We start from the raw sequence: 27,084 nt of genomic DNA on the forward strand, positions 1-27,084 counted from the left end.
AAACCAAACACCAATACAATTTAGAAAGGGAGTGTATGCACTTTTGCACTGGTTAGCAGTGGTAAAGTGCCCAGAGTCCTACAGCCAACCCAAACAGGTCAAAATAAATAGGAGGAAGAAGGCAAAATATTTGGGGATAACCCTGCAAAAAAGGCCAGGTCCAACATTTACATTTTATAATTCTGAAAATGAATGTTAAATAGAAATCCTGTGACAGAACTGATTCTTATATTTGGGAAAGAGTAGGAGACTGGGTCTATCTTATTAAAGGAATATAGAGTTTCCATTTAACTATGATTTGATTGCACATTTTTACATTTCTGAGCCTAACCAAGTCAGTGCTTATTAGTGAAGTGCTCAACAAAAGAGGGGGCTGACAATTGGTATAGGTATGCAGTTGGTCACAAAAGCAGAACCATGAAAAGTTCCATGACACAGAATTTATCTAATGCCCTTTGTAGAGAGAGATTTATTTTGGGCCCTCTATTTGCAATCCTTGTTTACGCCGTACAGTGCAAAACAGCGCAGGGGGGCACATATGGCTGTGGCGGGTGGAGGCAGACACTAACCCTTGGAAAGATATCAGTCTATCCACGTCATAGAAGCTAATGTTGGCTTAACTGGATAATTGTATACATTGATTACCATGTAATCCAATTCTGCATTGGTTTAACCTAAAACAGCTCATAATTCAATATTGTTAGTTATATCTAGGTGAGTTTTGAATGCATATAAAAACAATCAGTTCTCAGAAATTTGAATGAAGTCATTGCTTAGTTGGCCTTTCCATTCTTATCATTCTCTTAATCAAGAAATTATAATACGGCATGCCAGTTTAAATATGTTATGTTAATGAGCTATTAATTTTGTCCACAAATAAAAGATGGGCATAATATAATGAATGCATTTAAGTGAAGGGCTTGCACACTTCAGAGGTCAGGCGTATATGTATTTTGTACCTTGATGATAGGCTAATAAGTCAGGCTTGTTGGAGTCAATCATAGATCATCTTCAGATAAGAGCCAAACTCCTGACGTCATTGGGCTTCACTATCACTGAGCCGAAGTCCCACCTGAGCCTTGAGCCAACGATCTAAATTGTTTGGGCAATCCTGACCATGGTGATGTTCAAGGCCTTTCTGCTGCCACAGCGACTCTAAAACATTTGGGATATGGTCTCAATACGTCAGGATCTGTCCTAGTCTTCGAAGGCGATTGTTCTGGAGCTTCTTAGTCTCCTAGCCTCGTACATCTTTATTACCCCAAAGGCCAAGTAGCACATGCAGGCCCTTCAATAGAACCTCATATTCCAGTGGGATCAGCATCAGTGCTGCCTCTCTGAACCTGTTCAGATCTTAAAGCAGACAGCTCAGGGTCTGCTGTGGTGGCTGGCAGATGCCAGACTGACCCGCAGCAGGTCACTCTCCCTCTGCCTCACAGACAGAGGCATCATAGCTGACTTTGGCAGGCAAATGAGTGGTGGAGATCAGGGTCCTCTGGTTTCTGGCAGAGGGCCTACTCTATATCAACCTGTTGGAGCTTCGAGCGGTCCACCTGATTCTCAAAGCCTTCATGCCATCCATTGAAACAAGACTGATGCAAGTCATCCTGGGCAACACTGCCGCTATGTGGCGCTATAACAAACAGGGTGGGGTCCTGGATCCTTTGTCAGAAGGCCCTATATCTTTGGAGGTGGCTGGACCAGTCAAACATATTCCTGGCCATCGTACGCCTAGCAGGTGGTGTTTGGAAATACACGTGTGGTGTCTCCTCCCTGATGGAGTGCATGACGACTTTGATACGTTGGCATTTATCTTGGTTAGATCTGTACGCCACCATCGAGAATGAGGTGTCAGCAGTTTTGTGCACTGGAGAATATTCTGCATCTTTAGCTTCATTTCAGCTGAAAAGTAGCAAGGGGTTCCTCTACACATTCCCACCACTACCTCTCCTTCCACAAGTTCTGAAGAAAATAAGGACAGACTAGGCACATGTTATTTTAACTGCCCTGGACTAAGCCATGAGAGTAGCATCCTGCATCATAAAACTGCACAACCTACACGTCCATGCGAGAAGATTAAATGGCAGCACCTGAATACATTTGATTTGCTGACTGATGTCTTTATTGCGGCAAAATCCATCACTGTGGGGATCTGGGAGATATTCATTGTCTGGTGTGGTGCCCGAAATACTGACCATTTACATGTCAAACTGTTTGTTCTTCTTCATTCTTTCATTAAACCTGCAAGGTCTTGCATTAGAGACAGTGAAAGGGTTTTTATTGGTACTTTCAACCTTTCTGTGTTATTGGACTGTGATCGGGTCGTCCCGATCACGGCCCCGACTGCAGCAGTTACTTCCGTGTCGTGTAAACCCGACACGTCATCTCCGCGTTCCCATGTTTCCATGGGAACGCTCTTGGAATCATTGCCGGGTTTCCCTGTTTCCAGGGTAACCCCTAAGGACTTCCGGGCCGGCGGGCTGAAAAACGACGTGGTGCGTGGAGACGGAGAGGGAGGAGCGAGAGGAGACAGAGCAACGGAGACCACAAACGAACACGTCGGAACAGAGGAGAGAGCTCCTGAAGACGGGCACAAGAAGAAGAGCACTCACGGAGGAACGCCGGAGACGAGAAGCCCAGGAGCCAGCCACGACCCAGGAGGGTCGTGGCTTACAAAGGTACGGTCCCTCTGGGGAACGAGAGAGAGTGTACAGTTAAAAAGGGCACTGGGGAAGGGAACTGGGGAGGAGTGAGGAGGGGAGGAAAGTGGGAAAGGAAGCTGACTAGTGCATAATCGGGCACAGTGTGTCACAGTTCACTTCCACCTGATTGTGTGTACAGTGCACAGGCGTTCCCCACGCTACCATATCACCCCCTTATCTTCCCTTTTTCCCCTTTTAAAATAAAACAACAACCCCAGAGGTAATTCTTTACTTACCTTGGCGTTCTCCTTCTTTTGCCGGTAATTCACAGGAGCCATACGGGATACATAGGCGACATCGACCTAAAAGGCAAAGAAGAAGAGGAAGACACAGTTAGAAGAACTGAAGAACCCACCCAGAGACCCTAGTAAAACTGTAACTTTGTGAACTAAAAGAGAAAAAAAAGGGAAAACTCACAAATAAATCTCTCAATTTACCACTATAATCGCTCTGTCGTGTTTATACCGTTCAGCCTGGCACAGTGGTGTCAGAAGTGGGATGTTGTGAGAGCCATAAGGCTAACGAACGGTATAGACAATGAGCGAAAGTCCTACATTAGAGGACATGATTAAACAGCTGGCGGAAGGCCAACGCCACTTACAGTTGGTATGGGAAGCTCACCAGCGAGAGGCTAAGGAGGACAGGGAGGCATTACAATCCACCCTAAAAAGTCAAGCCACTATACTAGCTAACAACCAACTTGTACATGAAACGGCGATGAAAAAATTAACGGAGACAATAGCTGCCAGTAAAGTCCACCCTAATGTCCCCAGTTCGGTGCTCCAAAAATATCAGGAGGGGGAAGACCCGGACTCTTTCTTTACCAACTTTGAACGAGTGGCTTCCTCCGCCCAATGGCCTGAGGAAAGATGGGGACAATACATCGCACCTTTACTCACAGGACTCCTGCAGGCAGCTTACCAAGCAGCTAATCCAGGTGGGACGACACCTTACAAAGACATAAAGGATAGCATTTTGGAACGGGTGGGACACGATACCGAGTACTATAGAGTAAAGTTCCGTAAAGTGAAATGGGGACAGAATGAGGACCCCCGAACCTTTTATTTTCGGGTTAAAGATTTAGCGCTGAAATGGTTGGGTCCAATAGGAACTAGCAGAGAGGACGTCATAAAGACAATTATCCTCGATCAATACTTGGACTCCTTACCTACCACTACAAAAAATTGGATAAGACAACACCCAAAAGTAGATACAGACATGGCCATAGACTTGGCCTGTGCATACCACCGGTCCACCGATGTGAGAGGTATACAGCCCCGGTCTAACATAAAAACCATTACACCACCCACCAAACACTCACCGAGGTTTCCTTTAGAAGAACCGTTTTCCCGGAGACAAGGAGAAGGTCAACCCATGCAGGGCCCGCAATGTTTCAACTGTGGAGAATGGGGACATATAGCTCGCACGTGCCCCAGGAAATTAGAGGGTGTAGAACCTATGGAGATAGGAGTGACCCGACGTAGAGTCCTATGTACAGGAGAGGGAGACATTAAGTTTAAACAAACCATAAAAGTCAATGGACAGCCCCTCTGTGCTCTCATAGACTCGGGTTGCAGCCAATCCGTCGTTCGTGAAGATCTAATAGGTCCTATAGATAAGGAAGTTAGTCAATGGGTTAACATCTGCTGTATCCACGGCGACAAGGAACAGTACCCCGTTATGGTAGTGGAACTAGAGTGGGGTAAACACAGGGACTTTCTTCCTATGGGAGTTATGGACCAACTCATTGAGGAGTGTATCGTTGGTACCGACTATATACATTTTCAACAACTTTTAAATTGTACCCAAAGTCCGAGAGAGAACCTGGAGTGGGGGGCCGAGGCTCCTTTTTCCAGTAGCCTTTTTGAGTGTTCCCCACACCGCAGGAAACTTTCTCGCCGAGAGAAACGGGAAGAGACAGTGAAGTTTCGGGCTCACAAAGAGAATGAGCAGCCCATAAGACTAATAGCTGAGAATTACAGAGCACCCCTAAGCTTCCGTCAACAACAGAGAGAGGACCCTACCCTCACTCAGGCTTGGAAAGCCGCAAAAACTGAAGAAACAGATGAGGTGGGTCCCTATTTCTTGATACAAAGAAACCTACTTTATAGGGTTACCACTACGCGAACAGGGGATTGCAAACATCAATTAATAGTCCCAGAACCATATAGGAACCAAGTCCTTGTCCTAGCACACAACCAACCAGGAGGGGGTCATTTTGGGAGACCAGGAGTTTTTGCACATATTAGGAAATATTGCTCTCAATGTCCTAGGTGTCAGCTCACAGAACCCGGCAGGCCCAGGAAAGCACCCCTCCTACAGCTTCCCATCATCAACATCCCGTTTAGCAGGGTTGGAATGGATTTAATTGGACCTCTATTACCCTCCTCTAAAGGCCACACATATATATTAGTTATCGTAGACTATGCTACTAGATACCCCGAAGCCCTCCCCCTAGCGAGTATGTAGGTTGCTAGGAATTTCCCAAATCAAAACCTCTGTTTATCATCCCCAGACGGACGGACTGGTGGAGCGTTACAACCAGACCATCAAAACACTGTTAAAGAAGGTAGTCGAGGACTCTGGGAGGGATTGGGACCAAAAATTACCCTTAGTCCTTTATGCTATTAGAACCCACGAACAGGCTTCAACAGGACATAGCCCGTTTGAACTGGTGTTCGGTAGACAACCCCGTTCCCTTTTGGATATGGCTGTAGAAACCTGGGAGGAAGAAGGGGAGGAAGAAGGAAGGCCGTTGTTAGAATATGTTCAGAACTTGAAATCACATTTACGGGAATTATGGGAATATGTACGGCAACACCTGGAAAGGGCCCAAGAGACACAAAAACACTATTATGATATAGGAAGTAAATTGCGTACCTTTCATCCAAATGACCAAGTCTTAATAATGCGTCCCACGTCCGAGCAAAAACTGCTGGCGAGATGGCAGGGACCCTATAGGGTTATTAAAGCAATCACCCCTGTCACTTATCTCATAGAACTAAGTGTCAACCCCCAAAAAAAACAAATTTATCATGTGAATCTCCTAAAGAAATGGGAAGTAGCAGATGAGACTGACAGCCCAGTAGAGATGGGCCGATTTTTATCTCCCACTAAGGAGTTAGACGTAGAGCTGTTCCCCTGTGACAAACAAACCAAAGAAAATACACCCTCTGTCAATGCTTCTCTGACAAGCTCTGAGAAGGGCCAGTTGTATTCCCTGTTAAATCAGTACCAACATGTCTTTTCGGAGACACCCAGAAGAACCTCCTTGATCTGTCATAAAATAAGAACCACCCCAGGACAAATGGTTAGACTACGACCCTATTGCATTCCTGAGGCGCGAAAACATATCATAGAAGAAGAAATAAAGAAAATGATAGCCTTAGGAGTAATCGAGCCCTCTAATAGCCCCTGGTGCTCTCCAGTAGTCCTGGTACCAAAGCCTGACGGATCAGTCAGATTTTGTATTGACTTCCGTAAACTCAATGCGATATCCATGTTCGACACTTATCCTATTCCCCGAGTAGACGATGTCCTGGAGAAACTGGGAAGAGCTAAGTATTTATCTACATTAGACCTCACTAAGGGTTATTGGCAGATTCCCCTTTCCCCAGAAGACAAAGAAAAAACAGCCTTCTCTACACAATCCGGTCTATATCAATTTACAGTGTTACCCTTTGGTCTCCACGGAGCCCCAGCTACTCTTCAGAGACTAATGGATAGATTACTCAAACCCTTCCACACATTCTCTGCAGCCTACCTAGATGATGTCGTCATTTTTAGTGAGACATGGGGGGATCATCTTCACCACCTCCGTCAAATATTTACTACCCTGGCAGAGGCAGGGTTAACAGCCAACCCCAAGAAATGCATATTAGGAAAGACGGACATATCGTATCTAGGATACAAAATTAGCCATGGTACACTACAACCACAACCCACGAAGGTAGAAGCCATAAAGCAAGCACCTACGCCTAAAACAAAGAAAGATCTGCGTTCTTTCCTTGGTTTAGTGGGCTATTACTGTAGGTTCATACCGGGTTATTCCACTATTGCGGCCCCCCTTACGGATCTCTTATCAAAACATCACCCTAACAAATTGGTACCCTTTACAGAACGTCAAACGGATAGCTTCAAGCAATTAAAATCCTCTCTCACGGCGGAGCCTGTATTACAATGTCCTGATTTCTCTAAACCATTTCATCTGTACACGGACGCCTCTAATGTGGGGCTTGGGGCGGTACTAGCTCAACCTGACGAAGAAGGCAGGGATCACCCTATTGTGTTTATCAGTAGGAAACTTCTTCCCCGAGAATGTCACTACCACATCATCGAGAGGGAGTGTTTGGCCATTAAATGGGCAGTGGAGAACGTACAGTATTATCTTTTGGGCAGACCTTTTATACTGTATACAGATCACGCTCCCCTTACATGGCTTGCCTCTCATAAGGATTCCAACTCTAGGATTTTAAGATGGTTCCTTGAACTACAGCCTTTTTCCTTCCAGGTCTGCCATATACCAGGATCGCAACAGGGCCCTGCTGATTATTTTTCCCGATTTCCCTGCTCTTCTTCGGTCCTCAATCAGGACCGCTCTTGGGATGGGGTGTGTGATCGGGTCGTCCCGATCACGGCCCGACTGCGGCAGTTACTTCCGTGTCGGGTAAACCCGACACGTCATCTCCGCGTTCCCATGTTTCCATGGGAACGCTCTTGGAATCATTGCCGGGTTTCCCTGTTTCCAGGGTAACTCCTAAGGACTTCCGGGCCGGCGGGCTGAAAAACGACGTGGTGCGCAGAGACGGAGAGGGAGGAGCGAGAGGAGACAGAGCAACGGAGACCACAAACGAACACGTCGGAACAGAGGAGAGAGCTCCTGAAGACGGGCACGAGAAGAAGAGCACTCACGAAGGAACGCCGGAGACGAGAAGCCCAGGAGCCAACCACGACCCAGGAGGGTTGTGGCTTACAAAGGTACGGTCCCTGTGGGGAACGAGAGAGAGTGTACAGTTAAAAAGGGCACTGGGGAAGGGAACTGGGGAGGAGTGAGGAAGGGAGGAAAGTGGGAAAGGAAGCTGACTAGTGCATAATCGGGCACAGTGTGTCACAGTTCACTTCCACCTGATTGTGTGTACAGTGCACAGGCGTTCCCCACGCTACCATATCACCCCCTTACCTTCCCTTTTTCCCCTTTTCAAATAAAACAACAACCCCAGACGTAATTCTTTACTTACCTTGGCGTTCTCCTTCTTTTGCCGGTAATTCACGGGAGCCATACGGGATACATAGGAGACATCGACCTAAAAGGCAAAGAAGAAGAGGAAGACACAGTTAGAAGAACTGAAGAACCCACCCAGAGACCCTAGTAAAACTGTAACTTTGTGAACTAAAAGAGAAAAAAAAGGGAAAACTCACAAATAAATCTCTCAATTTACCACTATAATCGCTCTCAGTCGTGTTTATACCGTTCAGCCTGGCACATGGACCAACTAACCTTTTTTAAGTCACAAGTTGTAATTAACGGTTTCACCCACGCGTTTCACCTCGAAGCCAGTGTGATGTCTCAGTGGGACCTTAACTTGGTCTTGAATTTCCCTATGTGCATGTCCTTCAAGCATATGCTCACCTGCTCCTTAAGGCTCCTAACATTAGAACCTTTTTTTCTTAATGCTGTCACATCAGCCGGCTGGATGAGTGAACTGCAGGCATTCACGGTACTACCACCCTTCACCATCTTCTTTCTAGACATGTTTGTGCTAAAGGCACAGGCGTCCTTCCTCCCTAAAGTTGTCCATCTTCCGCATTGACCATTCGATAACTGTGCAAGCATTCTTTGCTTTGCCTTACCCCTCAAATATACTTCTTTTCCTTGATCCAAATAACATTTTTAGATCGACTGTACAGAAGACCATCAGGTAAGCAGCTTTGTTGGGTTTTCAGGTGCCAAGAGCAATAAGGTGGCACAAAGGAGTTACCATGTCAAAGTGGGTAGTCATCTGTATCAGCTTCTGCTATGCACTGGATAAAAAACAACCCTCCGACGGCCTAAGAGTCCACTCCACCAGGGTGAAGACCACTGCTATGGTGAAGGCACGAGGGTTGCCTCTTCTTGATATCTGCCAGGCTGCATCATGAGCATTGCTACATGCGCTCAAGAAACACTTCTGCTTTGATATCCAGGTCTGATGGGAAGGTCACTTCACCTGCACGGTTCTGTAGGACTTTTCTGTATGAGTCCACACACAGACCCTCCACGTTTGGAAGGTACTGCTATGGTATCTATTCTAACGATGAAGTGTACGTGGTTTTTAGTACACATAAGAAGACCAAGTTACTTACCTGTAGTAACACTCTTTCTGGTGGTTACTCTAGCTGCAGATTCCTCACTGCCTTTCTGCCTCCCCATTCTTTGGAGTCTGTTTAGCGTTTAAAAAGATCTCAAATTAAAGATCAGCACACTGTCACCAACAAGTTGTTCAATGTTCTGTGCCTGGAGGCACGGAATAAGACAGATGAATGAAACTGATGCCAGTGCGCAGTTCGGCTCTGTCAGTTCCAGGGAGGTTAGGGGTCAACGCAGAGCAACATCACACCACCTACCGGCGTGTGGGAGCACTGTCAAGAAAAACCTCCCGGTCCAGTCTGGCACCTTGTGATGTTCCAAAGGAGAGAGATTGACACTTTGAGTGTTAACCAGAATCAGTATTCAAATGAACATATCAAACTAAATGCTAAGGAACGATTGTGGTGTTGGTCACCACACGCTCAGTCATTTCGAAGGAACAGGTGCCACGCTGCCAGGGCTGTCTCAACAAAATATATCAAACATTATGGGAGAAGCACTACGTACATATTAATCCAAAGATCCAGAATAAGAGAACAAATAGATCTTGTGCAAGAGTCCAATTTGTTGGTCAAGATACCACAGACTACTGTATAAGTGTATTAACCCTTGTTCTTTATGTCCATCTTGTCAGACACGGAAAGGACATGGACACAGCCAATGCGTTTTCTCCCATGGTCAGCTGGACTTCTTCAAAGCTGATAAACCACAATAAACAATATTTAAAAAAACATGCAAGTACAAAATGCAATACAATAAAAAAAAAAACAGATAAAAGCACAGTAGCATGCAAATAGCCCAGGACTAATCAGTTTAGGATTTGGAAACTTAAACAAGTTCAGTCCTGTGCATGAAAGGAGCACATGACACATGTAATACAAGTTAAATTCATTAGTATATGCCCCAGTTTAACAGTGTACCAAGTATGAAGCTTCGTGTGTATGGTAGATATAACACAAAATATGATCTTACCCTTGTTCCTCCGTCAACATAGTTCTAGGCTAAAAGGACCTGCCTAATTTCATTTCTATTACACTTTTAATAGCATACATCTGTGTTCATTACAAAAGGTACACAGGCAAAAGACTAAAACACATTTACATCTTACCACAAAATTTGATTCCAACGTTGCATATATATAGTCCATAAAAGTTCTCCATCAATTTGGTAGCAGCATGAGACCCCTAGTAAACATATACGTATTGCTATGTGCAAACATTATGAACATTCTAAAAAAATAAAGAATGTGTACATTTCAACACAAAACTAATAAAAAAATCCACAGGTAGATCGGCACACCATCAATAGACCGTGTTCTGCACATCTCTAATAATCATGACAAGACCATCAAAAAAACGTATCCTCCATGGGGATTATCATTGTTTCACCATATGCCACAATATAACCTGAGAAAAAAATATAAACAAAAAAAATCTAGAATGCATCAGTTTCAGCACATAATCAATCACAAAATCCACAAACTCAATCACAAAACAACATCACTAGATATCATTCTGCACATATCAAATTGTCCTGGCAGAACGATCCTTTACTGCATCATAGATATTTCCTTAAGCCCTGATTCTCTAGGCATCTATATAATGAACACATTCTAAGAACTGCAAAGACAAATGTCAGATTCTCTTGTGACATCTGCCCAAATATTTCAAATAAATGTGCTAGGGGCTGGTTTGGTGAGTAATGTAATGCTGCAAACAAGATCTGCTGTTGGCAGACAGAGTGATGATCTAATGTAACGTGAAAGTCAATTGTGTGCAACGTCAGGATAGAAAGTGTGTCTTAGAGAAGATGCCTCTGATGAGCTATAATAAACTGCACTCCATCCTGACAAAAATGGTTTCACATTCAACAACAAAGGGTACATACAACATCTAACACAGCTAATCCTCATAAGGAATGTGTAATGTGTGTTGTAATGTATGGCAAACCCAATATTCCAATTTATATAGTGCAGACCCTCAAGATTATACTTTGTTTGGCAGCTAATGTACACCTTTCGGAACCGATTTTACTGCCATGTTATGGGAATTAGCCAAAAAATATGTCAGAAAGCATTGCAGGAAACAGGGCTTACCTTTAAGACTGCATGCGCAGTTAAGTGTTACTGCGTATCTGATAGAGACTTTTAGCTGCAGATTCCTTACCTATGAATTTCCCCGGGCATCAGACTGGATCTGGAAACTTTTGCTTAAGCAATACCCCTGCCGCACAATCGGGTGGCTCCATTCAGTTCTGTGTGGTATCATCGGTGTCATTGACGCAGGATGTGATGTCACGGCCACCTATATAGAGGCGCTACCCAGGTGCACAGACATCAGTTACTTTGTTCCCCGCCAGGAGCTCAGAGCCAGGAAAAGAAATGATGATTGTGTTACCAATCTAGGGCCCTGAAAGGGATCACCCTGACCCTAGCAGAGCGGGGAGGCGCATGGGTGGGTGTAAGGAATCTGCAGCGACCTATAGTCTCTACCAGATAATGGGTTACCAAAATTAAGTAACTTGTTCATATGATCGAGACTTCTAGCTGCAGATTCCTTACCTTTCAATAGATACCCAAGCCATATCATCCTGGTGGTGGGCTGTGGACACATTTTCTATACCAGGTGGTCCTGCAGGACCGAATGGGCGAAATGCCCGTCTCTGCAGACACAAATGTCTAGGCAGTAGTGTTTCACAAGCATGTGGGCAAAAGTGGTTCAGAAGTGGAAGTCCCAGGCTGATGCACCTCTGTCAAGAGGTTAGTCTTGACAGCCACTGAGGGCAGTTCGAGGTCAAGGACCACCATTGCATATGAAACTCTCTCCTCCGTACCCACACTGTGTGGAAAGAGCAAGCCAGAATCTGGAGAGTTTTCGAGTCCACCAGCCTCTGCTAGTTCATCATACCAGTCCATAGATCACTATTACTGGTGTTCTAAAGGGTCCAGTGACCCTTCTCAATCTCTCATGCCTGGCTGTTGAATAAAATGCCCAGGCAACATTCTGGCATGTATGGATGCTGTTGGCCCCGGAATCAGTGTTGAGCGATGCCTTTCCGGCTCTGGATCATCTGGAATCGGAATGGGGCTGGCGCCACCAGTGGGCACCGGTGGCCCAGGAAGCATTGACATTGTGATGGGCGCCGGAGAAGGTCGCATGGGTATGACCGGCGCCTATCTGCAATCAGATCCATGAGACTTCATCGGGCTGAGGCCGAAGCTGCGGAACCTGATGGGGCTTCCTCCGACCCCCGCAGGGGAAAAGTTTCCGGATCCAGTCTGACGCCTGGAGAAATTCAAAGATAAGGAATCTGCAGCTAGATGTAGTCTCTGCCAGATAATGCGTTACTCAAGGTAAGTAACTTGTACTTCGGGAAGAAAAGGCTGGTGGACCATGCAGACTGTCAGCACTGTCTGGAGAGATGCCTTGTTTGAGTATAAAATGCACTACATGGCAGCACCCCAACAACAAACTATATTTTCCAGTAGGCCGTGAACTCCAGTGTAGGTTGGAGATGCGGTGGCCATCTTGGATTTCTGTGTATAACTTTCTTTGCTTTGTAATTGTGATTCTACATTGCTGCTGCCAGGACCTCGCTACTCGTACCTAGGATTTCCTTTGCAAGTATTAAAGAACATTGGGAAGACAAAGACGTATTCAGAAAGTGGGGTAATATTTACCATACAAAAGTAAACGAATCCCTAGTAAGACCACATGGTCAAAAAACAAAGAGTGCTTTCCTAAAACTGGGGAGTGTAGTTTACATGTTGCCATATCCTCATTCGGTGCACTGTTCAATCTCACTGTGGAGTGTGTTACTGCCAGGTGACTGACAAGGGGTGAAAGGGTCTGAAACATTTTAAAAATGAAAAATAGGACTTGATTACATAAATTGCACTGTTATGTCAGTGGTGCTGGGGCAATGTTCAGAGTATAGGTGATGCCATCAATGTTACAGCACTTAAGTCATAGGGATTGTGAAAAATTCAAAGGACAAGTGTTGCAAATGAGCCAGGCCCATCCAACAGGAGACTGGTACAGATGGAGTATGTAGCCTGTGGTTCACTTTGGAGCACATGTTCTCAAATACATTATTAAAGCATGGTGGTGTAGTTCCCTTCCATTACCAGACGGCAGATTTTCCATTGAAATGTCCACTAAATTTGAACAGACATATGTTATTGATAAGACTATATAGTGCACAAACCATAGTGTGTGGAAATTGGGTTTCAGTAAATATTTGTCTTTTGGACATCACCAAGCAAAGTGCCTTGATTTCTTTTGAACCTATCTAATAAAGTCTTTGTTTCCATCACAGTACATAATTACCAAAAATGTGCTTAGTTTGTGCTTTCTTAACTGCTGATATATTTTGAAATGTTGATAGTTGATTTACATATGTTCGGTGTTAAAAGAATTGCCACCCTACAGCTTTCCTTTCACACTCCCTGTATCCCAGCAAGATTGTCACATAGTCTACTTTATAAAGTTCTCTCAATTTGCAGTCAGAAAAAGAAAAGCACACATCAAGAGCAAATTGTCAGAAGACATACCCCAACAGTTGACCTCTGCCTTTGAATGCAAGCAAATGCACCAAGGTAAAAAACAAAAGTTAAAAACATCTTCATTCCTCGTCCACCTTCTGCGCTCCAAAATGGTTATTTTGTGGGTGTAGGAGCACCATCCGCACCTCTGCTTCCAGCCTCTGGAACAACTCCACCAAGTGCCAAAATGTAATTTGCATAAATGACTGTAAAAAATGATATTTTGCACTTTTCATTCTTCACAAATGTTGATTTGCACTGGTTGGTCTTCTACAATTGATGCTAAATTGTTCCAGCCTCTGTTGCATTTATGTAATTAGTCTTACTGGATTCAGTGATAGAATCCATGGACATGATTCTGTGATACGGCTAGGTGATTTGTATGGATTAGCCAGTCGCTGCAAATGTCATTTTACGGTTTTTATTCTTAATTTTGGTCATGAAGCCTCCACGAAAAAAGGTTAAAGCCTTATAGATGCATATGTACATCGAAAGGAAAAGGTTCTAAAAGAATTTTGCAGTTGACGATCCATGCAAATGTTGCTGCAAAATTATGCGCCATTGCAAAGTTAATTTCATCTGACCCCGGTCTTTAAATGGACATGTAGTGTCCTGAGTACTTGCATTTTAATTTGAAAGGGAGGTTACCTGCACTTCTCAGCACTGTTCCGGGGTACATTCAGTGGGGAGAGTACCTGAGGCTGTATATTAAATGGGAGAGTACCTGCACTCCTCAGCTATACTGCAGTTCATTTAATGGGAGACTGCCTGCAGTTCTCAGTCCTACTGAAGTACATTTAATGGGAGAGTACCTGCACTCCTCAGCACTACTGCAGTACATTTAATGGGAGAGTGCCTACAGTTCTCAGTCCTGCTGCAGTACATTTAATGGGAGAGTATCTACACTTCTCAGCACTGCTGCAGTACGTTTAATGGGAGAGTACCTGCACTTCTTAGCACTGCTGCGGTACACTTAATGGGAGAGTACCGGCACTTCTCAGCCCTGCTGCAGTACGTTTAATGGGAGAGGACCTGCACTTCTCAGCGCTTCTGCGGTACATTTAATGGGAGGGTAACCGCACTTCTCAGCGCTTCTGCGGTACATTTAATGGGAGAGTAGCCGCACTTCTCAGCAATGAGGCAGTACATGTAGTGGGAGAATAGCCACACTTCTCAGCACTGTTGCAGTATATTTAATGGGAGAGTACTGCACTTCTCAGCACTGCTGCAGTACATGTAATGGGAGAATAGCCGCACTTCTCAGCACTGCTGCAGTATATTTAATGGGAGAGTACTGCACTTCTTAGCACTGCTGCAGTACGCTTAATGGGAGAGTACGTCACTTCTTAGCCCTGCTGCAGTACGTTTAATGGGAGAGTACCTGGACTTCTCAGCGCTGCTGCGGTACATTTAATGGGAGAGTAGCAGCACTTCTCTGCCCTGCTGCAGTACATTTAATGGGAGAATAGCCGCACTTCTCAGCCTTGCTGCAGTATATTTAATGGGAGAGTACTGCACTTCTCAGCACTGCTGCAGTACGTTTAATGGGAGAGTACCTGCACTTTTCAGCACTGCTGCAGTAGATGTAATGGGAGAATAGCCGCACTTCTCAGCACTGCTGCAGTATATTTAATGGGAGAGTAGCTGCACCTCTCAGCACTGCTGCAATACATTTAATGGGAGAGTACCAGCACTTCTCAGGAGCAAACAGGTACTCTGCAGAGTGACTACCAGCTCATCCATACCTACATGGAAAGCACTGGTCTGGCGCCAGGTTGCTAGGAAGAGTGAGCTACAGCTGGTTACTGTGTTGAACTGGCAAGGACCTGTTACAGCCAAATAGGGTTTCACGCGGCCAGTTTTCCGAAAAGAAACCGCAGTTTATAAAGCGGCCCTCAGTGCATCCCGCAGAAAGCAAGTGTAACACTCAAGCCAGGCAGCAGTAATAGTTTGCAGGAGACAAACAGCGGATCCGTACCATAAAAAAAAAAACGTAATTAAGCCCCAAACAGACAGCTAATTCTGTAATTATGTCGAGCTGGTAAACAGCCTTGGCGATTGGTAGATGAAATATGTGCAGCAGGAATACAGTGCGCTCTGCACATCCGAACTCAATATATTACCACGATTTATTGTCTGAGAAGGTTCAGGAAAAGGCGTAATTCAGAGCAGGTTCTGTAAACTTGTCATCTAGGCCCATATTTATGTGCTTTTGGCCTGGTCAAAAGGAGAGGACTGGAATGCGCCATATCTATGGCAAACGCACAAGTCCACTCCTTTCCCACCGCGCTGGCGCGCAATGGCCCACCCACGCCAACACAGGCAGCCTTGCACCATGGTGCAGAGGTGTCTGCGACTACGTTCCGTGCAGGGTTGGTTTTGTGTACAAAGGGGCACCTTTCTGCATAGAAACAATCCTGAGAGGCTTTTTCCTCTCTGTGTGTGCTGCAGATTGTAACACACACAGAACGAGGATAAAAACGAGGAAAAATAAAAATATCTCACCTCGTATGCCTCCCCTGGGGAAGCGTGAGGTTTTGGCACATCCCCACTTTGCAAGTCCTCGTATATCTGGGGGTATATCTGGGGATGCGTTAAAATCCATGGGTGTTGCGTGGGAACACCCAGCACAGGCCCATGGAACGCCTCCCTTGCACAGTGTAAGGCAACGCAGCGATTTGGTCTGCCTTGCCTTACTCCACATCTGTGAGGCCGTTCAGAGCCATGCGGAGTGGCTTTGTGTGGCCTCATGGATATGATTTCAACGTTTGCGCTGCTGTTACCTCACAAAAAATGATGCAGTGGCGATACAAGGGACTCATAAATATGACTCCTAGTCCTTAATACCAGCCGGAGAGGGTTCCTCAGTCTTCCGATGTTTTGTGGTGAAAGACCATGAGCCAAGGTGAACCGGCCGAAAACAGAGACCATGAATTGGAATAAGGGCCTGATTACGACCTTGGTGTGACGGATATCCCGCCCGCCGTTTTACAAGTTCTATAGGATATAATGAAAGTTCTAGTACGGCAGATGGGATATCCGTCACGTTTGTTCGGAGTACCCCATCCACCAAGGTCGTAATCAGGCCCTAATTGTTTGTTTGTATACAAGATAATGGCGTTCGTCTAGGCCCAAAAACCATGATTAATATGTCATACTGCACTGTTATCTAAAGCACAGTTTATGCAACATTTTGCATACTATATGACACAATTGAAATTGATAGTTGTATTATCAAGCTCGGAAGGTTAAAGGCTCACACTGCTTTGCTCTGGAGTGCAGGCCACCCACTGATCTCAGCAGCTGGTGATAGGATTTCTGAGCCATCATACTGGCGTTCTTAGATTCGATAAAGCACACACTCCAATAAGTACTCCGCCAAGTTTTGTGTCTATGTACAGATGAACTTCTGAATGTCATTCTGTTTTGAATCTTTCCTTTGCACACAGTTTATCCTGTCACCCAGCTCTTTACCTTTCTTGTTAGGTTGTCAGTGGTGTGAGTGTTAAATAACAGGTCTCATTCCTTAAGGCCAGTGCTTCATTCGTAAATAAAAATGTGCCGGCACTCAAAGCTCTCCCCTGGAACACGCGACTGCTGCAATTACATGTGCGAGCACTGAATACTGAGGTAGCCTAATCCTGAAGCCATCTCGGGCCTCTTAAATCCATTTACAGCAACTCCCTGCCCCTTCAGCGCACCCTTGCACCTTTCTGCTTTCTCCCTTTGTGACACTTTTTCATTCTTCTCTTCCTTCAACTTTCCCATATGTGTCTTTTGCAAATACTTGAGGCAGACAAATAAGTGCCAGCCCTCAAAAATAAGTGCCGGCCCTCCAAAAAAAAGTGCTGGTGCCCGCACTGGAAACCACTGGCTCAAATTAAACACTGCTTAAGAGTATCGTGAAAGCATGATATGTACCTTTACTGCTCTGTCACAAATTAGCTTGGATTTATCCAAATTTACCCAAAATGGCTTCCTACAGATTATCTCCTTATGTTTTAGGGTATTTTGGAAGTGAACCCTCCCGAGTTTGCCCTGTGCCTACCTTCTACCCCTCTTGCTCCCTTTGAACAAAACCCTTCTCTTTTTCAGAGCTATGTTTGTAGCTATGATCAGCACTGCTGCAAAACAGCTTTCTTAAATTGCCTAATTCATTTAAAGGGTGTACTAATACACTTCATAAACAACTGGGTGCTAGAATACAGGTTGTGTCCTTTGTGTTAAACAAAGCAGAAACTTGTCAGACTTGGCCCAGGCTGGCTCTATGAGGAGTTTCATTGATTATTTCATGGAAGGGCAAATTCAGAGGCGGCTCCATCGCAATGGCGGAGGAGTGTCGCCCCCCTGGTCAAGAGCCAGGAGATGAAAAATAAAATGACAGTTTAATATTGTTTTATTTTTCATTCGCTAGCTCAGCCAGCACTGCAGGGAGGTTCTGGGCTTGGTCATAGCAGGTGGGAGGAGGAGAGTGTACCGAAGAGCGCATGTGTGTTTGGTCTGCCGTCTCAGATGGCCAAACAACACATGCACACTTAGGTTTCTCGAGCCCGGATGTGTTTAACTGCTGGGCTGGAGAAACTGCACAGACCCTACGGTTGCGTCTGCGTGGCAGTCTGAGCCGCTCAGACCAATTCTGATGCTGCTTTCATGCTAGCTTTAGCATGAAAGCAGCGCCAGGTTTGCTGGGGAGCCTGTGCTGGTGCCCCACTAGTCCTATGAATTGCTTTGCCTCTGGTGTAACAACGACATGGCTTGGAAATGCAGGCTAAAGTCTGCGTCTCAACTCATGCCCATCCAGTGCCTTACGATGTCTTCCTCTCAAACATTCCATTTTGCAGACTATTTTCATTTTCTACCTATCTCCATCTATGCATGATTTAGTATCTGCTTCCCCTCAAAAGCCCAGGGTGGAATATCCTGCCCAGTGCTGGTGGTCTTCCATTGTTCTCTAGCCTTCTAGAGATGTGACCTTCCTTGACTCAAGACTTCCATTGTGATGTCCCATGATATACTGGGGCTGAAATAACCCTTCCTCACTTTCCTCCTCAGTCTCATCCTGACTCCCTACGACTACTAAGTACATTGCCACGCCTCTTAACTACGCGTCACCCCATAGATCCTGCCCCTTTCTAGAGTCTTCTGACTCCTCTTCACCACTGAGAACTGCACTAATGTTTACAACTATCCTCTTTAGCCCCAGGCATGGGGTGAGCCTGGCACCATCTTTGTAACTCTTCTGTGTTGGGCAGTATTCATGGCTTGGCTGAAATCCAAGTTGACAACATGCACTACTTTCCTTTGAACTACTTCCCTTTAACCTAATCAAAATGTATCCATCAGAAAGAACTGTGTAATTTGTCTTCCTTCTGGTGAAATCCTGCTGACTTGATCAGACTTCCAGATAGCCCCAACCCTATGCCTGGTTAGCGTAACCTTACCCACATCCATTCAAGCCACTCTGGGCTCTGCAAGTATTTCACCAAAGATTTTAGTATTTTTACTTGACCCGGTAAATTTGGTGATATGCAGTAGAAGACGTTGGTATTTGTCCTTTATTTGGGCCATCACTTTTCTACCCTTCTCACAGCTAGTCTGAGAACTGATGGACTCCCAAGTGCACCTAAATTGCTTATAAAAAGCACAGGTTAAGCTTCAGCTCCTGAAATGTCAGGTTTTTTGCTAAGACATCAGCAGCAGCTTCTGAGCTATTTTTAAGCCTCCCAGTTACCTTAGCTATTCTGATTTCTGTAGTCCAATAGTCTGCTTGACCTACCTCTTCTTAGGTTAGTGATGGAATAGTGTAGTCATGCCTTAAGTCTTCTGGAGAGATGTCTGTCCCTCACTCACGCAAGTTAGCTCCAGGTTGAATATTGATATGTTCATTTAACATACAAATAAAAGTAGATATTAGAAAGTTGGGATGATGCAAGCTCCATTGAAGGCGGTGAAGTGGTTCTGGGACAACAATGGCTGGTGTAGACCTTCTGCGCCAACTTTCCAGTGCTTGTCTTCCTGTTTCTCCATGTTTATTTTAGAACATTCTCTCCCCTGTGGGAGGAATATTCTAATAGCATAATAGCCCTTCTATCTCAGTCTATACCCCACCCTTATTATAGGTCCTCACTTGCGGCTTAGGCCTAAAAGGCAAGTTCAGGGCCTTCAACAACTATTACAGTCATTGGCAGATGGTGTGCACACCCACTACTGGCTCCAGATTATCAGAGGGGCACACCATCGAGGACAAAATGTCAAAAAAATATAGATCGGTAAGTAAGTGTAGATTGTTTGTACATAACTCCACATATATGTACCTTGGTTGTAGCTTTTCTGTACATAACTCCACATATATGTAACTTGGTGGTACATATATCCTGAAGGTACATAGATGTGGAGTTAGGAATTATAAATGTATAATTTCCTTTATACACTTAATCTTTCAATGTTCTCTCCTTGATTTTCTTGTACCATGATACTCTGGTGGTCGATATTCAGGAGTACAATTGCAGTGGTCGATTTTAAGTCGAAGTTATTGTGCTTTGGTTGGTACAATGTATTGTACATGCATTTAGTTGTTTATTTTATCATAATGGACACCTTATCACTTGAACAGGTGCTTGACTCCAGATGCTGAGGCTCGTCCTGACATTGTTGAAGTCTGTGCCTTAATCTCAGATGTGATGATGAAATACCTTGATGGACTATCCACCTCCCAGCTTACCTTAGAGAAGAAACTGGATCGAGAAAGGAAACGTACTCAGAGATACTTTTCCGAAGCTAATATGAATGTGGTAACCTATCGCCATCAACTCGCCATGTTACCCCATGTGAGTAACCATACCACAAATATGTATAAGAATATTTGGGGTAGGGCAACATGACAGTGGTATGTCAATAACATTGATATAGCTATTGTATTTATCACTGTGTGAATAGGCTTTATGGGTTGTAGGAAACATAAGGCCGACAAGTGGGAGTGGACTAATACAGGTGGATTTTGTTTGTGCTGACAAGTGAGAAGTGGAAATATAGCTCAAAAAAGATTGTATCTTGAGAGAGTTATAGATGATTGTGTAATTTATAGGTATAGCAAGCATTGGCAAAGCCAATAGGTTTCGCCTTTGTTTTTCTTTTTCATTTTATCTTACTATTTAACTGGTTTATAAATATTAGAAACATGGTATAATGTTTGTTTCAAATTTGATAAACTGTTATTAGTTGTTTATGGTGTGATGTATGTTGAATTAGTAAACAATAACATAAAGAAATAATAACAGCTTATCAGATTTGTAAAAAAACATTATTATAGCACTATCCTTTATCTAGTTAGATATTAAACTAGAATGCAAAAGAAAAAACAATGACGAAACCTATTGACTTTGGTCTTTGCAGTAATCAGGCACTGCACAGTCCCATGCATTGACTGGACTATCTTTTGATCGTGCACTGAGTCTCCGCTCATGAAGATTTCTGGTATTGCATTGGTTCTTGCATTGATCAGGCACTGCACATGTTTTTACATTGATTTGGCACTGCATTTACTGTGAGCAAAACAGACACTTGGGAAAGGCATAGGAAAACCACAAAAAAGAACTTCCACATGCTGAAATCATAAAGCTCACAGCTACCCTAGACATTTAAAAAAATCTGCGTGCTATGTCTAGTAACAGCTGGTCCTACAGACTGCATACTTTTTGTGTACACCGGGCTTAATTTGAGCCAGTGTTTTCCGGTGCGGAGCATAAACATTTATTAGAAATGTCCAGCACTTATTTTTCTACCTCAGGCATTTACTGTGAGCAAAACAGACACTTGGAAAAGACATAGGAAAAGCAAAAGAATTATGGCTCCCACATGCTAAAAACATAATGGCTTTACTATAAATCGAAAAAAAAATCTGCATGCTGTGTGGAGTAACAGCTTGTTCTAGAGAAGGTAAATTTTTCGTTTTCCGGTGCGGACCACAAACATTTATTGGAAATGTCTGGCACTCATTTTTCTACCTCAGGCATTGAAAACCATGGCGGTGGGCCCTATCAGTGGAAGGGAATTCCTTTCCTGTCACTGATTGGAGGCCCCCTACCCCCCAACACTCCCCAGATCCCCCTCATCCATGCTGCCCCTCCCTTTCAACCCCCCCAGACACAGACTCATTCGCACAGACATACACGCATACACACGCATGCATTCATTCACACACACATCCGCACACACCAACACTTACACACAGGCACGCATTCACATTTCCATTCATACATGCACTCACACACATGCATACACCCACACAAACAACACAAAACACACACACTCAAACATACATGCACCCCCCCCAGACACACACAACACCCCCCACTCCCCTCCCCTGTTGGAAACCTGACTTACCTGTTTCCAGGTGGTCTTCTGGCACAGAACGCGGCGCTGCTAACGCCAGCAGCGTCCTCTAGCAGAACACCGCCAAGCTGTATTATTTTACATAATACGGCTGGTGGCGGTCTACTGGCGTGGTGCTGCAGGTGGTAGTAGCGCCACCTTACCACCATCCACCAATATGGCCACAGCCGGATTTCCGCCCTTCTTGTGGTGGAAATGCGGCTGTGGTCATAATTTGGCGGACGGATGGTAGCCGCAGCGACGGTCTTTTTGCGGCTGTCGCCGCGGCGGTAGGTGGTTTTTACCACCAACGACATAATGAGGGGCTATGTGTGGTATGTTCATGTTTGCAGAGACTTTTAATCATTAAACTTTCAAATAAGGTTGTCAGTCATTGAATTCTTTATTTTTTTAATGCCCTTCTCCACAGTAATCTCTTAAATCTGTAATCCAATAACCTACAGTAATCCCTCCAACATACAGGGCAAAGGAAGATCTGCAATCTTAAAAAACAGCTAGTCTTTCAAACACGTCGTTATGTCTTTTTTGAAGATCTTGCCTAAATGCGCAAATATTGTATTTACCAACAATGGGTCCTATTCTCAAATGTAAATATAGTCAAAAATATACCTCAGACGAGGCCTCGCACCCCAGAATCCACACTACAACCTCAATCTATGTGAAAAAGGCTGCTTTAGGGAGACAGGTGCACATTACAACCAAAAACCCTTGACAGTTGCCATACAGATTAACATCCAGGCCTTAATAAAAAAAAAATGGAAACCTGTCCAAAACGGACCCACCTTTCTCTTTAATTAATAAGACCCCTTTACACGACCCTATGCAAGCACCCAATTTTCCTTGCTCAAACCCTGCTTAATCAACTAAACAACATATCAAAGTTTACTTAAATCTTCATAAAGCAACCTTGAGCCCTCTTGCTACCCCACCTCATTTCCCCCTTGTTAGGCCACCTGACCAGTAACATAGCCAACCTTCCTTTATGCCTCGTAACTCTCTCCAAAACTGCCACCAGAAAAACCCACATTGGAGGAGTTTTGCTATCCCACTAACTCACCACCGCAGTTTCTCCCCCAGCAGCCTTGCTAATGCGTCCCTCATTTGCATAAAGTACAGTACCATTCGCATCACTGACAAATGGACCCCATCTGCCCGAAAAACTGCTACTCTTCACATTGTACATCTGAGTTCATAATCCTGCCAAAGCCTTCAACCCTAAAGGAATTCCTCCACTTCCTATTGATCTTCCTATGTGCCTTATCAGTCGCAGCTGGTTTCCTTCCTCCACACCACTATCTTCTAGGGATAAATTCCATCCACTACAGATTCATCCCACCATGACCTCGTTATCTCCTATTTCTCATAATCTTCAAAATCAAACAGTGTTTAATTCACATGCCCATCCAATCTTCTGCCCAGCTCATACCACTTGTGTCAGGCCCCTACCTGTCACTAATAGACTTTAGGTGAAATTTTAATTATGCCAGGGTAATCGTGGTACTTTCAGGAATCTCATGTCACTCTTTTGATGCAAAATTACCCCTCCCTGACTAAAGAGCAGCAGAGGGACTGTCGCCAGGTGTTGGGACAGTTCGCCTCACTGTTTTCCCTGATCCCAGGAGTCACCCATTTGTGCACACATGATGTGGACACTGGGAACAGTACACCCATCAAACAAAACATTTACAGGGTGACTGACAGGGTCAGGGCTACCATTAAGGATGAGGTATCCAAGATGTTAACACTAGGGGTTATTGAGCATTCCTTGGCCCAGTGCAGTGGTATTGGTCCCAAAGGCTGCTGCACCTGGTGCCACTCCAAAACTCAGGGTCTGTGTGGACTACCGTGTACTCGATGCGGTCAGCAAGACTGACGCACACCCCATCCCCTGAGCTGATTAGCTCATTAACCGGTTGGGAGCTGCCAAGTACCTGGGTACTGGCAGATTGCCTTAACTGAGGGGGCCAAGGAGAGGTCAGCATTTTCTACCCCAGACAGGCACTTTAAATTTAAAGTGATGCCATTTGGGATGAAGAATGCCCCTGCCACCTTTCAGAGGTTGGCCAACCAGGTGTTGGCTGGGCTGGATGAGTTCAGTGCTGCCTAACTGGATGACATTGCTGTGTTTAGTTCCACATGGGAGGAACATCTGCAACACCTCTGGAGAGTGTTAGAGGCCCTGCAGAAGGCAGGCTTCACTATTAAAGCAAGCAAGTGCCAAATAGGGCTGGGTTCTGTGGTGTACTTGGGACACCAGGTGGGGAGTGGCCAGGTGGAACCCCTACAGCCAAAAATAGATACCATTCTGGCTTGGGAGCCTCCAAAGACCCAGACTGAGGTGAGGGCCTTTTTTAGGCCTCACTAGCTATTACAGGAGGTTCACCAAGGTGTATGGACCCATTGTGACCCCCTTGACTGAGTTGACCTCTAAGAAACAACCAAGGAAGGTGATCTGGACAGAAGCTTGCCTGACCGCTTTTGATGCCCTGAAGGCTGCCATGTGCACAGCAACTGTGCTGAAGGCACCTAACTATTCCAAGGAGTTTGTAGAGCAAACAGACGCCTCAGAGTATGTGTTGGAAATGGCCCTTCTGTAGGGTTATCCCCAGACTTTTTGCCTTCCTCCTTCTCTTTTTCTGACCTAATTTTTTGCTGGCTTTCAGACTCTGCGCACTTTATCACTACTAACCAGTGCTAAAGTGCATATGCTCTCTCACTTTAAACATGGTAACCTTGGATCATACCTGATTGGACTATTTAATTTACTTATAAGTCCCTAGTAATGTGCACTATATGTGCCTAGGGCCTGTAGATTAAATGCTACTAGTGGGCCTGCAGCACTGGTTGTGCCACCCACTTAAGTAGCCCCTTTACCTTGTCTCAGGCCTGCCATTGCAAGGCCTGTGTGTGCAGTTTCACTGTCACCTCGACTTGGCATTTAAAAGTACTTGCCAAGCCTAAACCTCCCCTTTCTCCACATATAAGTCACCTCTAATGTGTGCCCTAGGTAACCCCTAGAGCAGGGTGCTGTGTGGGTGAAAGGCAGGACATGTACCTGTCTAGTTTACATGTCCTGGTAATGTAAAACTCCTAAATTCGTTTTTGCACTACTGTGAGGCCTGCTCCCTTCATAGGCTAACATTGGGGCTGCCCTCATACAGTATTGAAGTGGTAGCTGCTGATCTGAAAGGAGTAGGAAGGTCATATTTAGTATGCCCAGAATGGTAATACCAAATCCTGCTGACTGGTGAAGTTGGATTTAATATTACTATTCTAGAAATGCCACTTTTAGAAAGTGAGCATTTCTTTGCACTTAAATCTTTCTGTGCCTTACAATCCACGTCTGCCTGGGCTTAGTTGACAGCTCCTTGTGCATTCACTCAGACACACCCCAAACACAGGGTACTCAGCCTCACTTGCCTACATCTGCATTTTGAATGGGTCTTCCTGGGCTGGGAGGGTGGAGAGCCCGCTCTCACACAAAGGACTGCCACACCCCCTACTGGGACCCTGGCAGACAGGATTGAAATGAAAGGGGACCTGGTGCACTTCTTAGCCACTCTTTGAAGTCTCCCCCACTTCAAAGGTACATTTGGGTATAAAACAGGGCCTCTGCCCTACCTCATCAGACACTTGCTGGAGAAGAAACCTGAACCAGAAACTACATCCTACCAAGAAGAACTGCCTGGCTGCTCAAAGGACTCACCTGTCTGCTTTCTACAAAGGACTGCTGCCTTGGTGTTGGCCTGCTGCCTTGCTGAACTCTTGTCTGGCTGTAAAAGTGCTCTCCAAGGGCTTGGATAGAGCTTGCCTCCTGTTCCCTGAAGACTCAGGACCAAAAAGACTTCTCTTTTTTTTCATTTGGACTCTTCGTGCACCGAAAATTTCGACGCGCAGCTTGCTCCGCGGCCAGCAAATCGCCGCACGCCGACGCTGCTCGACGCGACGCCTACGGGGCGACCGGAACTTCGACGCACGGCCTCGCATGGACAACACCGCCCGACTTCCAGAGGGGAAATCGATGCGACACCTGGCGTGAGAAAGAAAATTCCACGCACAGCCTCCTGGAATGACGCGCAGCCGGAAAACAAGCTGAAGAATCCACGCACAGACCCCGGGACATCTGGTAATCCCGCGAACCACAGAAAGAGACTGTCCGCGCGCAGGAAAATGACGCACCACTTCCCCGCATGAAAAATAACGACGCAAGTTCGTGTGTGCAGGGAAGAAATCGACGCACACACCATTTTTCCACGTATCTCTTCTTCTGCGGCCCTTTGCGGAGCTTTTCCACTTTAAACCAGGTACATTGTGCTTGAAAGAGACTTTGTTTGCTTTTTAAAGACTTAAGACACTTTATATCACTTTTCAGTGATATCTCTACAATTTCATATTGCATCTTTATTCGTTTTGACCTGCAAATATCCCGATAAATATTATATATTTTTCTAAACACTGTGTGGTGTATTTTGTTGGTGCTATATTGTGTTATTGTATGATTTATTGCACAAATACTTTACACATTGCCTTCTAAGTTAAGCCTGACTGCTCGTGCCAAGCTACCAGAGGGTGGGCACAGGATAATTTTGGATTGTGTGTGACTTACCCTGACTAGAGTGAGGGTTCTTGCTTGGACAGGGGGTAACCTGACTGCCAACCAAAAACCCCATTTCTAACAGTATGTATTGGAGCAGTACTCTCACAGCTTAATGAAAAGGGCCTAGATCAACCTGTAGCCTTCATTAGCAGGAGGTTACTTCCCAGGGAACGTAGGTGGAGTGCCATAGAACATGAAGCGTTTGCTGTGGTCAGGGCGCTGAAGAAGCCAAGACCCTACTTGTTTGGGACTCACTTCTGGGTTCAGACCGACCACAGGCTCCTTAGATGGTTAATACAGATGAGGGATGAGAATCCAAAACTGTTGAGGTGGTCAATTTCCCTACGGGGAATGGACTTTACGGTGGAACACCGCCCTGGTACAGAACACACCAATGCTGATGGTCTGTCCAGATTCTTCCGCCTTAGTGATGAGAACTCCCATGAGGTTGGGTAGTTGCTCTCCACTTGCAGATTGGGGGTGACACGTATTAGACTTTTCATCC

The 27,084-nt window shown here is 45.1% G+C and overlaps 1 protein-coding gene across 1 annotated transcript in view; it reads left to right on the forward strand.

The window, feature by feature from the left end:
• NEK10 (NIMA related kinase 10) overlaps positions 1-27,084 on the forward strand; it is a 681,202-nt gene that overhangs the window by 305,736 nt on the left and 348,382 nt on the right. Inside the window, exon 26 of the mRNA XM_069212020.1 lies at positions 20,205-20,418. Coding sequence (XP_069068121.1) covers positions 20,205-20,418 — 214 coding nt within the window. The remainder of the gene's footprint in view (positions 1-20,204; positions 20,419-27,084) is intronic.

Source organism: Pleurodeles waltl, chromosome 10, assembly GCF_031143425.1.
Source record: "Pleurodeles waltl isolate 20211129_DDA chromosome 10, aPleWal1.hap1.20221129, whole genome shotgun sequence".
NCBI classification, from domain to species: Eukaryota; Metazoa; Chordata; class Amphibia; order Caudata; family Salamandridae; genus Pleurodeles; species Pleurodeles waltl.